This window comes from Antechinus flavipes, chromosome 3 (assembly GCF_016432865.1).
Source record: "Antechinus flavipes isolate AdamAnt ecotype Samford, QLD, Australia chromosome 3, AdamAnt_v2, whole genome shotgun sequence".
NCBI lineage: Eukaryota > Metazoa > Chordata > Mammalia > Dasyuromorphia > Dasyuridae > Antechinus > Antechinus flavipes.
The window spans coordinates 555165379-555183690 of NC_067400.1; the positions used below are offsets into that span (position 1 = coordinate 555165379).

The 18312-nt window shown below is 35.6% G+C and overlaps 1 protein-coding gene across 1 annotated transcript; it reads left to right on the forward strand.

Annotated features, from left to right (window-relative positions):
* Positions 1 to 1032: 1032 nt before the first annotated feature.
* LOC127555312 (sorting nexin-12-like) lies at positions 1033 to 1587 on the forward strand. Its single transcript, XM_051987540.1, has one exon. The coding sequence runs from the start codon at positions 1051 to 1053 to the stop codon at positions 1537 to 1539; it is 489 nt and encodes a 162-aa protein (XP_051843500.1). The 5' UTR covers positions 1033 to 1050; the 3' UTR covers positions 1540 to 1587.
* Positions 1588 to 18312: the final 16725 nt, after the last annotated feature.

The following is an 18312-nucleotide window of genomic DNA, read 5'->3' on the forward strand; positions in this document are numbered from 1 at the left end:
CTAGTTGTATCTTGGGAACACGCAGCTAAACTTTTGAGTACATTAAAACTTACCTCCCCTGGGTTCTTAGAGGAAGAGCAAATCTCTCTGGGTAACTGGGCATTGGTTGGTCAACAGATCTCTGATTATAACATTGACAACCCTCAGTCAGTTCCCTTCGAGGCATTCTATTTATACAATACGATACAGATGGCCTTAAAATACCGTACTAGTTTTAGGAGAAAAGGAAAAAACTCTAAGAATGGCCAAATGCGGAAGCCTGAGGTAAAGGAGGAAGACAAAGAACAGATTAATGGCCTTATCCCCACAGGGCATGAAGACTTAAGTGAGGCTCAAGGGCGGGGTGAATCTGAGGCAGCTTTAGCCCCACCTGAGGAGCAGGTAATTGGCTCTCCCCACAATTTTCTCCACTCCCCTGCCTCCACCCACCAAAACCGTCATTTCCTATACAACACATCAGGACTTGCACAAAGAGTGGGTGGGGGCCATTCTCTCTCCAAGCTTATCTATTAATAGAGTATGGTCCAATTACTATTTAGCCTCATGTGCTTGGGACCTCAGTGCATCAACTCAAGCCTCAGCCCATTACATGAAGTAATTAACAAAGATCTCAAGAACTATTTGAGCATGTGGAAAGCCGGACAGTGGGAAGACAATAATTTTGTGTGGTTTTAATGGTCACACTCTATTCAGTTACTAGTTGATGCGTTCTTGGAAAGGGATTTCCACTTTTTGGTCTTATGTTGTTTAACTTTTTTAAAAAAATAATATTTTTAATAAGACCACAAATCACATGTCTATCAAGTTTTTTTTTTTTTTTAAGACAACTGGGAAAAAAAGACTAATACATGAGAATAAAAGATAAGAATTCCAAAAGATCTTACCGTAGTATAATAGTGGGATAACTGCTATAAAATAAAATTTAACATGAATATAAAAGAGGAGGTTGTAATCAAACAGATGTTTGAAAGTCTAGCGCCCCCGCCAGTCCCCCACCCCCACTGCCACCCTGAGCTGACGGGCTCGCGCGCCGGGAGCCGGTGCGGAAAGATGTCGGACGCGGCGGTGGCGGACACTAGGCGCCTTAACTCGAAGCCTCAGGACTTGACCGACGCCTACGGGCCGCCAAGCAACTTCCTGGAGATCGACGTCTTCAACCCGCAGACGGTGGGCGTGGGCCGCGGGCGCTTCACCACCTACGAGGTCCGGATGCGGACAAACCTCCCAGTCTTCAAGCTGAAGGAGTCCAGCGTACGGCGGCGGTACAGCGACTTTGAGTGGCTGAAGAATGAACTGGAGCGCTACTGTAAGATTGTAGTCACACCGCTGCCGGGGAAAGCCTGGAAGAGGAGGCTTCCCTTCCGAGGAGACGAAGGCCTCTTTGAGGAGTCCTTCATCGAGGAGAGGAGGCAGGGCCTCGAACAGTTCATTAATAAAACCGCCGGGCATCCATTGGCTCAGAATGAGCGCTGCCTGCACATGTTCCTGCAGGAGGAAATAATCGACAGGAAGTATGTTCCTGGGAAAGTGCGCCAATAGGAAAGCCTTCCGGCCGCCTGCTTTCCTCCCTCCGGCAAAATGACTTGATTTTTACCCCGCCTCTCTCTTGATCTGCAGTGACTGTGGTCTCGCGGCCTGACTCTGAGGTCGTTCTCCCTGGCACTTGGCCAGACTAAAATCCTCCTCTTTAAGGAGGAGTAGGAAGCTGCGGGCTTTTAGGGGGGGAGGGTTCAGGAACTGGACTGAAAAGCACTTTTTTGGGCTTTCTCTTGGGCAACAAGGCTAGCTTGGGGGCTGTAGCTTCAGTGCCACCTCGCCAAACAGGTCAGCGACGCTGTGAGTTTAAGGGAGGTTCCCCACTCCAAAGTTTAACCTGGAACTCTGAGCAGTGGGGGACAACCGTGTCCCTTCTACCGGCATGGAACCTTCATTTTGCCCTGTAGGGGGATGGGAGACTCCCACTTTTCTCTATCCCTCCCTCACTTCTCTCTACATTTTCTTGATTCCCTTCTTCCCTCTTCTGTTGCTGTCTGGGGCGGTCATCAACCCGGAAGCCAAGCATCCCAGTTTGTGGATTTGCTGGGGCCATCATTCTTAGCCGCCCCAGAGATACCAGAGAATTCTGGGGAATACAAAGCAGAGGGATGACCTCCAGCTACCTCTTGTGATTGGCTGGCTTTTCACTGGCGCTTAATTGACCTGTGTGGGTATCAGCTCTTTTCCTGAATCTTAATAGAAGGGTGGGCTGCCTTGCAAAATTGGTGGCTCAGTGGTGCACAGTGAAAATGGCTTCTTGTCTCAGAAACTCCCGGTGGCTGAAAAGAACTCTTTCATGTTTTCCTTCCTACCTGAAATCCCATGCCACTTTTTCCCAGAAGGCAGGGCTACTTGAACAAATAATGTAGTCTGACTTCTGTCCCGCACTTTGAGCTGGTAAATGGAGCTGAGGACGAAGAGCTGTCACCCTCGCCCCCACTTACCCCCACTTTGGTCCCGGGGGCCTTGAGCTTTCTGTACTTGGTTCTTCATGGACCACCAGTGGTTCATCTAGAAGCTGGCCCAGGGCTAGCCTCAGTTTTTAGTACAAAGCAAATTCCAGGAGCTATCCTGGGCATTGAGCTGGAATGTAGCCCATTGTCCCGACACTGTAAGAGTAGGAAGCATCAGCAGGAGCATCTTCCCTGGAGCCCTAAAGAAGGTCTAGACTCCCAGTCGTAGCAGTATTTCAGGGGAAGGGAAGAGTAGCGTGATGAGGGGAGAAGTCCAGAGTCTCCAGGATTGAGGTCAGCTCTAGCTATTGAGGCTGTGCCCAGGAGCAACTCCCAGAGAGAGGCTCTGTTCTCTTGCCTACCTTGCTAATGTTATTGTTGAAATATCTGCTTCCTTTTTTGAACAGTAGCTTCTGATTTGTATTTTTTAAAGATATATTTCTTCAGCATGCACAAGTGCTGAGAATCTGATGCCCTTCTCTGCTGTGTATATATCCTACCTTGGGAGTTTCAATCTTCTGTCAGACAATGTCATATCCAACTTCTGTTCATATGTGAAGCAAAAAAAAAAGTCAAGTTCTTAGTGAACTAAATCTGATTTGAGTTATCTGACTAATTGTAGTGTGTAATGTTAATGCAATCTTAAGCTATGGTTAAAAAGCATAAAACTTCAAACTAGAATGCACTTGTACCATTTTATTCTTATGTTAATTAGAAATTAATTTTAAAAGGCAATATACTATGGGTAACTTCCATGGTAAAAGTACTGTAAATCATCATTCAAGATAAAAAAAAGATTTTGTGGACATAAAAAGGAAAGATAGTTGTCTAAAAATCTGAAGACCAATAATTTGAAAGAAAAAATACATTTCTCATCAAGGCAGAACAAGGAGCTGAATCATTGTATCTAATAATCAACTCTAATAATATATATGATAAGATGAACATGATAAAATAGATATGTGGATATGTGTACATCTATGTATGTATATATATGTGTGTATAATGTGGAATAGAGTAAATGTGGGAGGATATGTATGGATATTATATATATATATATATATATATATATATATATGTACTACACAGACTTACATACATATATGCACAATTTATATATGTGTGTATATGTGTATGTGTGTGTATGTATGTATAAACACACAAAAACATCCTGACAATTAAAACTATTGCAGAATACTATGGGTTATTTGGGGAAGTACTAGATTCCCTTTTATTATTTTGCTTGGAGTTAGAGAATAAATCAAAGATAGCTGTTAAAATCAAATCACACAAATGGAAGCAACTGAGTAGATATGTTGGAGTAAAAGAAGGCTGAAGTCCTCACTGAATCTCTTGTCTTTTTCCAGGAACATGGGTCTATTAAAATTCCTCTACATTCTCACCCTGGCACAGACACCTTATCTTATGCTTTTACCACTTAGCCCTAAGGGAACTGTGATTCAGCTGGCTGTGCTCTGAAAAGTAAAAACTCAATGTTACAGAGAAATCCACAGAGAATCCATGCAGGCAGGGAAGAGTTCTTAGAATAGGGAAATGAGAGTAGCAAAAATAGAGGAGGCCCCTAATGACATTTGCTAAGTAATTTACTTTTCCCATGATAGTCTATATTAGCTGTTGTTGCATATACTTGAAAGAGTTTTTAGGCTTTTTTTTTGTTGTCTAAGAGGATGATTCCTTGAATACAATACAATGCAAATAATCATAATGTGACTAGAAAAAACTCTTTTGATTAGAAAAGGAAAATCTTAATATATAAGCATGGGTAGAGACAACTTGAATATTTTTAAATATAGCTTAAGTTGAGCTAAGGAGAGGTTTTTTGTTTTTTGTTTTTTCGTTTCTTCTTTTTAAGTCTGTACTCTTATTTGAATAGAAAATATAGATAGATGAGAGGTAGTAATATTTCATGGAGTGGATTGGAATTTGTTGAATGATTGAATCTAAAGAATAGTTATAAGATAATTGCTCTTGAACTGAAAAAGACCTCAGAGGCTACTTTACTCCTCCACCTCTTATTCCTACTCATGTTCAAGGTGAGGTGCTCTGACTCTGGAATCAGGAAGATCTAATCTTCAAATCTATTATCAGACATTTAATTGCTTTGACCTTGGAAAAGTGATATCCTTTTTCTGTTTGTTTCTTCAAATATGAAATGGGAATAAAACCTATCACTAAGGATTATTTCAAAGGTCAAATGAGACGTTAAGTGCTTAGGATATCATATATGCTTTATAAAAGCTTGTTTCTCATCAGGCTACATAGATAAAATGAGTTAAAGGAAGTTGTCACTTGCTCAATGTCTCAGATAGTAAATTCCTAATGTATTTGAATCTATCTCCCTCTGACTCCAGAGCTAGAAGTCTATTATTCTTCCTACTGTAGTAGCCTGGTACAAGGTTAGCTTGAAGAGTATTCAAAACTCTTTTCTTGGTCCAAAGCTGTTCACTTTTTAAATAAGTAATTTGGTTGAAAGAATGAATGAAATGGTTCAAAGATTTTAATATGAATAAAATTAGTACTGGAATATTTTTAATGATGAACATCTAACTCCAATCCAAAAATCTGGCTTAATAGAGTATTAGAGGAAATCTGTAATCATTCAATGTCTATGATTAGTTTCAAGAAAATCAATCTACATGAATAAGGAAGTAAAGATATAATTAATAAAAACAAGAAACAGAATATTATGTATAATTGGAAAGGACTTCAGTATTAATCTAATCTAACCTTTTTATTTTGCAAGTAATGGGTTGATTCTTATAGAAGATGGCTCTGAAATAACTAGTACTTAATCCCTTCTTATTATGTCTAATGTACAGTCTCTATAGAAACTTCTATAAATCATGATGGGTTGCTCATGGTTCCGCTTCTACCTACTCACCATTCCCATTTTTTTAACTAACATCTGGTATTTTTTTCTGTCAAACAAGGCTTAAGAAATTGGTTATTCTGCCCCTTTTTACTTGCCCAGTGAAAGCAGGAAGACCTCATTCCTCATTTTCCTTGCCAATGCTTTCTTCCTAATGCTCCAATTAGACACTGATAATCACCCTTATCAACTTTCTTGAAATAGGAAATTCATACATTACACTAACTTCTTCACCTTATCTATTCCCCAGAAAGTGATATGACCAGAGGACTTAAGTAACTATATCAGTTGAGAGGCTACCCTTCCTCAGAACTTAACTTAAAGATTAGTTCTCAGTCCATTAAACCACATTCTCCTGAAGCAATGTATATACCCTTCTCTAACATTCACTATAATCATCTTTGTGTTAAGGCAAAAGGACATCATATAAAAATCTCACTTGTATATCATATTTAAAAACAATAGAGGGAACACAAGCAAATTTTATAGCTCTAAATGGAAAAAATAAAAGATTTAAAAAAAGTAAATCGAAAGACAAATCAGAGAGTCAACAAATGAGTGTTAATAATAGTAAGAATAGAAAAATACCTACAAGTATGATACAGATAGAAGCCAGTTTTCTGAGATGATGTGATTTAAAAATAATTGTTGTTTTAACTAGCTTTTATATAGGACTTACTTTGGGTCAGGCACTATGCTAAGCATTTAATAATAGTTATCTCATTTGATCCTCACAACAACCCCACAATATAGATACTGTTATCCCCATTTTACATATGATCAAACTAAGGCAAAGAGTCTTAACTGTTTTTTACACAACTATTAAAATGACTAAGGCCAGATACAAATACTGGTCTTCCTGACTCCAGGGCCAACTCTCTACTTGTTGTGGCACATAGCTGCCAATTAGAAAATTTGTATATACAATCAAGATGATATAGATATAAGCATTAAAAGAATAGATATTAATTTTTTTTTAAATTAATAGTTGGGTTTTAAAGTATAAAAGTGATAATCTAATTTTTATTTTACAAGAAAAATCATTGTTTTTATTTTTATATTGCCAATATTTCTGAATAGATTAGCCTTCCCTCCTATTACAGAAGCCACCTGCTAGTGACTGCTGGGGATCTAATTCTGACCAGCATAATAGATGATATCATGTGAGAGGATGATAGTGATACAAGGAAACTGAGGCAGTTGCATTTTCTGACTAATAATCTCTTATCTTTGATTTATTTCATTCCCTATGCAGAGTATATGTTTTCTAAGCACAGCAAGGTTGTTATTGTTTAAAGAAAAACATACTTTTTTTTGCAAGCAACATCTATGTCAGTAAACTTGTTTTATGACCTCCAGACAGATATCTCTAATTTCTCTAGGTAATATCAGTCTTTCCTTGAGCCTGTCAGCTCTACTCAAAGACATAACAAAACTTTTCTTTAATTTTTCTAGTATGCTATAATTCCCAGCTGTGGAGGCTGGCATTCACAACTGTGGGGGCTTTGGAGAACCGACTTGCCCTTATGGTGCAGTTCCCTTTAACCTTTTTACATGCTTTCTGGATTCCATACTTAAGTGTGATCCTCAACACCCTCCAAAAAGCAATCCCAAATAAGAATCTTTTTAAAAAGCTTTTGACCAGGATTTGTGAATCAAAGGTCCTAGCTTCTTGAATTGATAATGCATCAGCCAGGAGGGGTTGGGAGTAATCTACAAAAATCAATCTGAAAGGATCTTAAGGGGACCACAATCTGCTTCAAAGCCACAAATGATCTATCAAAGTTAAGTGACTTGTGGGTAGGGGACATAATCTGTATATTTACAATTAAATTATATCAACTGTTCAAAGATCAATGAAGATTTATGCTAAAGCAGTTATTTTCAGTGTAAACTGACTTCTCTAGAGCTCTTTGAGCATGTCCAGTTTACCTAACATTGTCCCCTACCTTATAGATAAGTGTAGCCTGTGTCTTTAAGTCTCAAAACCGATATATTCTTTCTGTAATCTACTGCAACCAACATCACCATGAACTGACCTACTGAGAGGAGAAGTGAAATCTTTCCTTTGCTCCCTCTCTTTTACCTCTGCTCTGAGGACCATGCCTGGATATATTTGTTTCTGTCCCATGTTGTTGTCTTCAGTTTCAAGTACTGGAAATCTCCCCCTGCTCCCCAGGATGCCCTAGGATGTTGGAGCCAGGATTGCAGGTCAGGCGAAGCAGCCAGTCTGGCATAGAACTCTGATAATGTCAGGGACTTGAGTTCATGGAGAGTTTTAGACTTGGAAATAGAAAACTTCTTCCCAGACAATAAAGTGGTAAAAGAGATTAGGAGAATACACCCAGAGAAAGAACACTGGGAAATGAATATAAACTGCTTGCATTTTTGTTTTTCTTCCCGGGTTATTTATACCTTCTGAATTCAATTCTCCCTGTGCAACAAGACAACTGTTCGGTTCTGCACACATATATTGTATCTAGGATATACTGCAACCCATTCAACATGTAAAGGACTCTTGCCATCTGGGGGAAGGGGTGGAGGGAGGGAGAGGAAAAATCGGAACAGAAGTGAGTGCAAGGGATAATGCTGTAAAAAATTACCCTGGCATGCGTTCTATCAATAAAAAGTTATTAAAAAAAAAAAAGAGAGAGATTAGGAGAATTAATCTTTCTTCAAGTGGGGCAAGTAAATCTATATATTTAGAAAAATATCCTTTGAAGTAAATATTCCTGGTTCTGTGTTACAACAGTGATAAGGAGTTATTTTTATTTTTCCATATTGAAGATAAATGATCTTCAAATTAAAATTGAGAAATGTATAGAAAAATTTTACTAATGAAAATGGATAGAAAAATTCAGCATGCAATTTTAGCAAAAAGACTCCTCCAGCATATTTCCCTCAGAAATTTAATATTTTCTAGTTAAATTATTCAAAAGATTCAAGGAAGTTATAAATTTAGGAAAATAATCAACATAATAATCTAAATAGCAATAACAAATCCTAACTATGTAAACAGGTTTAATCTATGTAACAAGCATTCCCAGCATGTTACTCATTATGCTATATTTTATTGGTGGAAAATAATATTTACAGAAAAAAATTAAATATCCCATGCTTCAGTATAGTTTCCAGTAAGAGGAAACACACACACACACACACAACATTGGTGCCTAGTCATCTTTAGTATGGGAGGGAAGAAAAAAAGGGGGGGAAAGAAGTTTGCTTCTAACTTTATTATATAGTTTTAAAGAAATAGTAAGTTATACATAATAGATTTGCAATTTCATGTGCAATAATCTTGTTTATTATACCATGTTATAGAAATGCGTGTTTTATCCCTTAATTAAAAATAAAATATAAATATATATGCATATATATTTTAAATGATTAAAATAGTATCAAGAATTCTTTTTTAATATATTCAAAAATTCATAACTAAAACAGCATTATTTGCTGAAACTTAGCACAAGCATCAAAAACCACTGCAACAGAGTTATTTGATAAAGGCATGGCAAATATTTAAGATCAAGATTCATTCCCTAATACATAAAAGGTCAACATTAAAAAATACCAACAATGATATAAAATACTACAAACATTTAATAATAAAAGAAATACAAATGTAAATAAACCTGAAGTTTCATCTCCCACTCTTCAGATTTTCAAAGATGATTAAAGACTGAAATTAATATTGAAACAAATATTGAAATATTGAAACATATATTCATATTGAAACGAAGGAAAAAAATGTTGCTATAATTCATTTTTGGTGAAAATTTTAATTAACCTAATGAATAGGTAGGGGAAAAAAAGGGATTGTACAAGAAAAATCAAACTGTTCACATTCTTTGATCTAGGAATCCCATTTTTGTGCTTATCTTTCAGAACTCTATGACAGAGGTAAAAGACTCTATATACCAAAATGTTAATTATGGCAATTTCTATGGAAACAAACTATAAACACAATGAATGCCTATTGATTAAGAGATGATTAAATAAATTGTAATATGTGAACATTTAAAAGCACAGTATAAAACATTCAATTCAGTATAAGAAAGTTTGTATGAATTCATAAATAGTGACTTACAGGGAACCAAGAGAACACTTTACACAATATCCTCACTAATGTATATGAAAACAATACTAAACAACCAAATTCTAGTCCAAGTAGTAAGGTATTGAAACACATTTTTTGGACAGAGAAATGACTACATGTTGCAAATGATAAACACTATAAAATAAAATGTGGCAACATCCTTGACTTATGTTTATTAATATAATGCATTGTTTAGGATGCTGTCATATTCCCATTACTAATGATTTTTAAATGAAGGCTAGATGACTGATTATAATATACATTATGGTGGAAATTCTTTCCGAGTAGAGGTTGGATTCTAAGTGCCTTTCAAATTTTCTTATTCTGTGATTCTTTTCTCTTCATTCTCAATTTACCCATTGGGAGTATAGATTCCTTCCTTTATTTCAGTCATGACTTTCTCATTTTCTACTTATGGAGATGATTTTTTAAAATTTTAGAGTAAGACTTTAAATATCTAAAAAAGTTTTATATTTCTTGTTACTCACAATGTTCTAATCTGACAAGATCATTTTATATATTTACTATCATTCCAAGAATTAGTGATTCCTTCCAGCTTTGTGTGACCTGAAAAAGTTATAAATATGCTATATATATTTTAATTTAATTCTACTGGTGACCTTCTGACAAAGTTGACGTTAAATCCTCAATGACTATTCTTTTGAGTCCAATCATTTAAACAGTTCTGAATTCATCTAGTCATATTATCATCTGATACACAGCTCTCTACCTTTTCCATGAAAACAACATAAGTTAATCAAATACTTTGCTAAGTTCTGTCATCTATATCTACAACATTTCACTGAGTTATGAATCTGATAACTTTTTTTTAAATAATATCCTAATTCCAGATGAAGACAGCTTGGGGTACTGAGCTGAAAAATCTTGGGAATAGTAATGCTAATCAAGTGTCCTGGGAAGCAACCCCTGTGAAGATGGAGACTGTTAATCATTTAAAAGTTGTTGAAAAATAAGAAAGTAAAAGTCTTGCTGCCAAAATTTTTGGCATTGTCAAATGACTCAACATCAGAAACTGAAATGATTTTGTCAGCGGGAATAATATTGAAAAAGAGGTATTTCTATCTGATTTGCCACTACACATGAAGAATCATGAGACCTTGCCATTTTTGTTACAATTAAAATCTTTCATATGTACTCTCTCCACTACAAGAATTTGAGTTCCTTAAGAACCAGGACTCTCTTATCTTTTAATCCCCAGTTCATAGTGTATTGCATTACACAGAGTAAATGTTAAATAAACCATTCATTCATTTAAAAAAATAGAAATAATGTTGGTCTAATATGGCACTTTTTAAATGAAACCATATTAGCTCATTGTAGTTGTTGTTATTAGTTTGTTCTTGAAGAGGACCATGACATTAGGGAGGTGATGCTATGATGGTTAAATGAATCGGATTTAAGTGTGACAGGGCTGGGCAAATCACCTGCCTCACTTTGCCCTCCAGAGCCATCTGGGTCTGGGGCAAGATATAGATGAGGGCAAATGAAGTTGGTCCTGGATACCAGGGAGACCTTGGCCTTTTTAAGCTAAGGTTAGTAGACACAATGTTTCTTGAATGGGTAGATTATGCATAACAGCTAGCACTTTGTTAAGAATAATCTTAAAAGGAACATAATGCATGTTCTATAGAATGTAAGCTCCTTGAATGCTGAGACTTATTTTCATCCTGGAATCACCAATGCATACTGTAAACTCTTAATAAATATTTATTGATTGATTCCTATTTTATAGACTTCAAAAATATGATTCAAAATGTCTAAGATATAACTTACCACTCACTAGATCTATTTCCAAAGCCAGTGCTCTTATACCTATGCATACATATATATAGACATACATTGTATGCTACCAACATGTATCGATTGCTATTACAAATATCTAGACTTATTTGGAGACTTATTAAGGATGTGATTCTAAGTGTTTTCTTGGCTTTCATACTACACCTCATTAAAGTATTTTGCAGCCTTCTTAGGAGAGAAGATCTTTAGGTTTTCTGTCCAGCAGAAATACAGACTAAGACATAACATTGCTAATCTTAACATCTATGAGAAAGAAAGGGAACTAATACTAAATAACTATAAGAATACTTATTGCCTTCAAGTCTTATATAGCCAAAATTTCCTCAATCAGCAATTTCTATTTTTTTTTTTATCCTCATCCACCATAACCCTAATTTCAATAAATATTACTCCAGGTCTACTTTACTCTTTCACTCTATCCTTTAGAATTCTTGCTCCGTATCAACTTCCTTTTATTTTAGACTAGTTTGTTTCTTTTAACTCATCAGCTTTGGCCCTAGAGACTTGACTTCTTTAAAAAATATACTCACTAGACAGAGCACCAGCCCTGAAGTCAAAGAGGACCTGAGTTCAAATCTTGTCTCAGACACTTAGCACTTCCTAACTGTGTGACCCTGGGCAAGTTACTTAACCCCAATTGCTTCAGCAAAAAACAAAACAAAACAAAAAAATTCAATCCCTATCCCTCATTTTAAGACTTGGTTGTATCTTATCTCATAGCTGAATATTAGCCCCAGGAGGAGTCAGAATATTCCTTTGTTGAACACAGACAATTCCTGATATTCCTTGGCCACCATCATTCTGCAGTCTCTCTGGTATTCACTCTATCCAAATTAATCACTCAATACTGAGTGGCTATTATCCAGGGCCTCCAGGTCAGATCATTCTCTCTTTTCTCAAGGACTACAGTATTCAGATTATAGTCTTCCTTGCCACCCTAACTCCTACCTTATATGAAGAGACTTTATATTGTGTATGTCTATTTAAACATCCTCTTTTTCCAATTCTTCAAGTTCTCTAACCTCTAGGACTTCCTTCTTCCTCCCCACCCCAGTTACACAAAGAGATAATGTGTGTTTCTAACATCCCCCACATATCCATGATCAAGAACTCTAAAATACCTTTATCTGCTGATGAACTCTTGTCATTCCATCTCTCTCTATGACTTAATCTTTTCCTATATCTATTCTTCACGTTCCCACTAGCATCCATTCTTTCATAATTTCCCAGGTCATCAACTCTTTGTTTTTGTTTTCACTTTTCTTCCTTTTCTAGTATCAATTCTGTACATGACTAGTTTAACTTCATGCTATCTTTCTGTTTTGGAAGCCTTGCTCTAATGTCCTATCATGTCTTGCCAAACCCCAATCCTAGATTTTTCCTACTACCTACTACATCAGTTCTTTCTCACTTGCTAGGTCCACTACAAATTTATGTTAACTAATCTCAAAGGATCCTCCTGACTCTTTCCCCATATTCTCTATCCCACTGCACACACAAAGTCTTCCAAACTTATTTCCCACACTATCTCCTACATCCTACCCCCAACCTCATAGCTGATTTTTCAGAGACCATTTACGTCTTGTCTCAGGCTTCTTGAACAGGGTTTTTAAGTCATATCCACTATTTACTCCTCACCTTTCAACTCTCTGCTAGACTTTCTTTTTTCTCTTAATTCTTTCACTTGGTGGTCTCATTTTGTTGTTGTTGAGTCACTTCAGTCATGTCCAACTAATTACAAAAGAATGAAACAGACTCTGTTTTCAAGAAGATTATATTCATTATATCAGAGGAGAGAACATTAATGCAGATGTGTATAGGCAGAATGAATATAACAAAAATACAAAGGAGTTAGCCTAGGAGGGAACTAGTAGCTAGAGAGTTCTTGAAATTCTTCATGTAGAAGGTTATGTTTGTGTGTTAGGTAAATTTTGAGAAATGTATCTCAAGTTGAAGAAGTGTAGTGTAGTGGATGATTGCTCCTCCTGTTTGGTCATGTACTGAAGAAGCTTCATGCTTTCCACTTTATTTCAGTAAATATGATGATGTTGCAAAATAAATGACTATATACAAAAAATAGAATTTCCTGACAAGGAAAAAAAAAATCTGTTTATTTTTAAAGCATTATTAGACATATTAGTTTAATAATACAATTCAATTCAATATTTTAATATGGCATGTACTATGGACAAGCAATATAATTAGGTATAAATGATACAATACCATCATATAATACAAACATCTAGCTACCTATCATATCTAGCGTAGTTTAGAAAGTTTTGAGGAAGTTTTTGGAGCTAGAATCAACTCCTGGGATATTCTTTCTCTGTTTACCTAAAAATTGCAAATTGATTGACTTTATTTTCTTTTGGCTACTATAGGCCATCTTTAAAAAAAGAAAAAAAAGATCTCTGAGCTATTTTGCTTCTGGAAAAAAATACTATGTTACATCTTTTCCCATGATCCTAGACCACTATAAAAAGACCTCCTTAGCTTCAGTTGGGAGTCGGTGCAAAAGAATGGCAACCAAGACAGAATGAAAATAGGAAGAGAGACTCAAAGAGGTATTTTAGTAACATTTCTAGGATCAATGGGCTTTGGTTTATTGTCTTTTGTGCTTCCATTCTTTCCCACCTTGCCTAGCTGCTAATAATTACTTTCTTGGAACAGAAGCATATAGTAGTTTCCTGTGCTTTGATGGTCGAATAGAAGAGGTATTAGATTCCAATTTCTGGCTTCAGTCTTAGAAAAGGATAACTTTTGAGAAATTTCTGAAGTCAAAACATGTCAATTAGAAAAAGGGGAACTAATGGGGGCTATCTAGTACGAAATGTGAAACAGAAGATAGATATCTCTGAATAGAAATGTCTGGGTAGCACCAAACTTGAGTTTGTTCTATAGTAATCTCAAATGTGAGAATTTTAGGACCCAGCTTTTTAGCGATCAAAAGGGAAGATTGCAAAACAGGACTAGGCTCAGCACTGTCTGTAAAAGCACAAGTTTGAGAGTTTTAACATCTAGCTTTCTACAGGAAAAAATTGAGCTTCTGGGCTTTGCCAATAACCTCTTTGGTCCTAGATCTTGGATGAGTAGCAAGTGTCCAAAGTATAATAAGGGCTAGCAAAACAAAACAAAACAAAACAAAAAATTGACTTTAGTCTTTAATGTGATTTTTTTTTTTGTTTTGTTTTTTGTAAACAATGAGTTATTATTTGTCATTTGGAAGGAAGCCTCCAGTGCATTGCAAAATTATTCTTGGGTTGATATCATTTAACAATTTATCAATTCATATGAAGAGATTGATAGTATGACAATTAAATTTGCAGGTGATAAAAAAGAGCCTAAATATTGCTTTGTCAAGATAATGAAGATTTTCTACTTTATTGCTGTTTCATTTCATGATAAACTTTGGAATGTTTAGAGAAAGAAATCAAGATTCAAGAAAACTATAATTATAAGACTCAAGTAGTTGAGTAGTAAATACATAAAAGAGTGACTTTATCTGGTTTGTTTAATACTAGAGAGAAGAACAATATAAAGTAATAGGTGTAAATTAAAAAAGCAAAATTAGGTTTGAGACAAGGGTGGAAAAACAACTTAACAAAGAGATACCACACTTAAAATAGCCATGGCACAAAATACCAGGAAATATACCTGCTAAGACAAACCCAGAAGCTATTTTAACACAATTATAAAATACTTTTTTTATACAAATAAAATAAGATTTAAACAATTGACAAATTATTAATTGTTCATGGGTAGATAAAATCAATGTAGCAGAAATAATAATTCTATCTAAACTTGTTTACTTTTTCAATACTATCTCAATTAAATTACTCAAAAATATTATTGTCAGAAAAAAATAACAAAATTCATGTGATAGGAAAAAAGGTCAAGAATATGTTTTTCAAAATGTAAAAGAAATGAAGGACAAATATGGTGGCACCCAGAGAATCCCTGCCAAACTTGGAATAAATGTGGGCTACGGAGTGAGCTATTCCATGACCTCTTCACTGCCTCTTGGGCACTAGGCCTCAAGATGAAGCATAATCAATAAAATACAGATAGAAGATCAAGAATCAATGAGATCATATCCAGAAAAAGGAAACAATTTCCAAAATCAGATTAGAATTTACTTATGATTAGATTTCCATATGTTGGAATACATGAAGTTTTGTTTTGGGGTTTTTTGGTGGACTAACAACAAATAATTTTTTCCAGGCATCTTTGTGACTCATACTCACATATCAGCTTTACCAATGGCTGTTCTCTCATTTTTTCTTAACCTACATAACATGTAAAAATATCGTAAAAAAAAAAAAATTATCTTTATGTTCAGATGACCTGGCATCCTGGTATAACTCAACTCAACTACTACTTAGAAAAAATGTTTGGACCTCTACTGCATCACAGTCTCTGGACCTAACTTTAGAAAGATGGTCTTTCCCATAATATGCAGATTGTGTTTGCAGTATACCTTGGGTTCTAACAATACAGAACATTTGTATTACCTGAACCTAGCTGTCTTGGACAAAGATGTTCAAAATTAATCAAATACACAGCTAAAAGAATATTAAAAAAAATACAAATTAAATTATACTTTGAAATATTACAAGGATTTTATATTTATTACACGAAACTAGCACATCCAAAAATAATGCCTCAAATCAAGAAACTGTATGGCTGAACAAATTATCTTCAAGTTGGCTCAGTTATTAAAGCCTATGGTCCCTTTCAAAAATAACTGATACATGTAAATTAAGTTTATGGAGGAAAGCTACCAAATTATTAGAGATGAAGAATTATCCTTTAATAAAAAGTAAAAAATTTGACAGTTTTCTCAATTCCTCAAACTAGAAAAGCAGAGGATAAGGAGCCTCTATGTAGCCAGTGTTAATACTTACAAAATCCATCTCCTTTTATTTAATCATTGGTTCTATTTTAATAGTCTTTCTGTAAGAGTTGGAAGAGGCCTGGGGTATCTATCTAGTTTAATTTCACTACCAAAGCAAAAAACAAATACTTTTGATATCCATCAAAGAATGCTTTAATCATGCAGAGCTCACTAAGAGGCAGTTCAATACAATTTTTGAAGAGCTCTAATAGTTAATTTAGACAAAGCCAAATACACTTCCCACAAATTTCTCTATCCTCTGGAATACAAAAGAATAAATCTACTTTAGCTTTTAAATAACATTTCCACAAATCTCAAGCTTTACATCATATTTACATACATAGCTTTACATCTTATTCACTCTGCTTAGTAAAGCTGAATGACCCATAAAAGTTACTATTTTCACATTACTAGGGACAGCTTATCTGTTTACAACCCTGCCATTGAAGGTCAAAGTTGCTAAATTTTCTAGCTCCTCAGCATATATTACTATTACAAAATACTATTGCAAAAAAAAAAAATACAAATTCAATAACTATTCATAGTTAATATAAGGCTTACATAAAATAAAATACTTTGCAAGTTTTCTTCTGAATTCAATCTGGAAAATGATGTCTCAAATCTATACCTCAGATTCCTTTCAGTCTTCTGACTTCTCTCAACATCAGTTCTTTTCTCTGTTTCTTCCCTCTTCTCTGGTGGTTTCCTCTGTTCTTATTCAAAGAGTCTTATCACTCAAAACATGGTGACTTTGAAAGATGCTTAAACCTGTGTAGTACAGTCATTTTTAACACCTAGCAAAATGTACTATACATAACAGTCACTTAAGATTGTTCTTTGTCCTTCCTTCCCGGAAAAGGACCATCCATGAGGGAGATTATGACATGACATGACATGCAAATGAATTGAATTTAAGTGAGGGAGGGCTGTTCAGGATCACCTATCTCATTTTCCCCTCCAGAGCCATCTGGATCCAGTGGCCAGATATAGATCCTGGTGATGGCCCTGGATGCAATGGGAGACTTTGGCCTTTTAAAGGCATGGTCTTCATTCAACAGGTTTAAGTTTGACTGAGGCTACACACCCTTTTAGTGCTTAAGGCTAGGTAGCCATTGAGACAAAGAATTTCTTCTTTCACTTAATCCAAAATAAATGAATGAATGAATCTGGGAGCAGAAAACCCTCAAGGTTTCTAACCAAAGTAGAAATGATTGCTATTTACATTCAATCTGAGCCAAATCAGGACTCAAATAATGATCAAATGGGCTTGGCCTAGGACCTATTGATGGTCCAATTAAAATAAGACTGGTTTTGGTTTAAAGCCTGGTCCATAAGAAAGAGATGTAGCCAGTAAACCTCAAGATATCTTGGGAGAGTTCAAACTTCGGAGAGAATGTTTTGGTAAGAGTATGATATCCTTATCTGAAGAGGGAGAGATAAGGAGTGAGAAAGGAAAGGAAGGAAGGAAGGAAGGAAGGAAGGAAGGAAGGAAGGAAGGAAGGAAGGAAGGAAGGAAGGAAGGAAGACAAAAAAGGAAAGAAGGAAGTAGCAAAGGAAGGAAGGGAGGGAAGAAGGAAGATTTAACTAACCAGTTCCAAGCCAGCTTTACTCATAGATGTTGTTTGTCTTGATTGAATTGAATTGAATCTTAGTGTAAAGGGCCAGAACTCTGAAAAGGTATACTTAAGACTCAGTATGATCGATGAGATAATGATTCTCTAGCTAATAATGTAATCACTCTAGTTAAGTACATATACTTAATGTGTTATAATGCTACTATAGTTAGCACTTGATCAGTATTGGCTATAGTTGCCCATGCTTAGTGTGATGTAGTGACATAATTGTACTGGAGTATTTAAAGGAAGTCTCAGACATAGAAGACTCTGTCTTTAGAGGAAGATGCCAGATTCCAGACTCTATCTTTGACCAGTAGCCCTCCTGTCTCCTTCATTCCTCCACGAAGACCAAGGACTCAGGCTAATCCTGAGGTTCTCCAGAGATGCAGCTAATATAATAAAAATGACACCAAAAAAACTTCAGAATTAAATGTTTTCTTACTGCTGCTAGTGGTGCTGCTGCTCTTTTTTCAGAAAGCAAATATCTGTTTTGATTATCACTT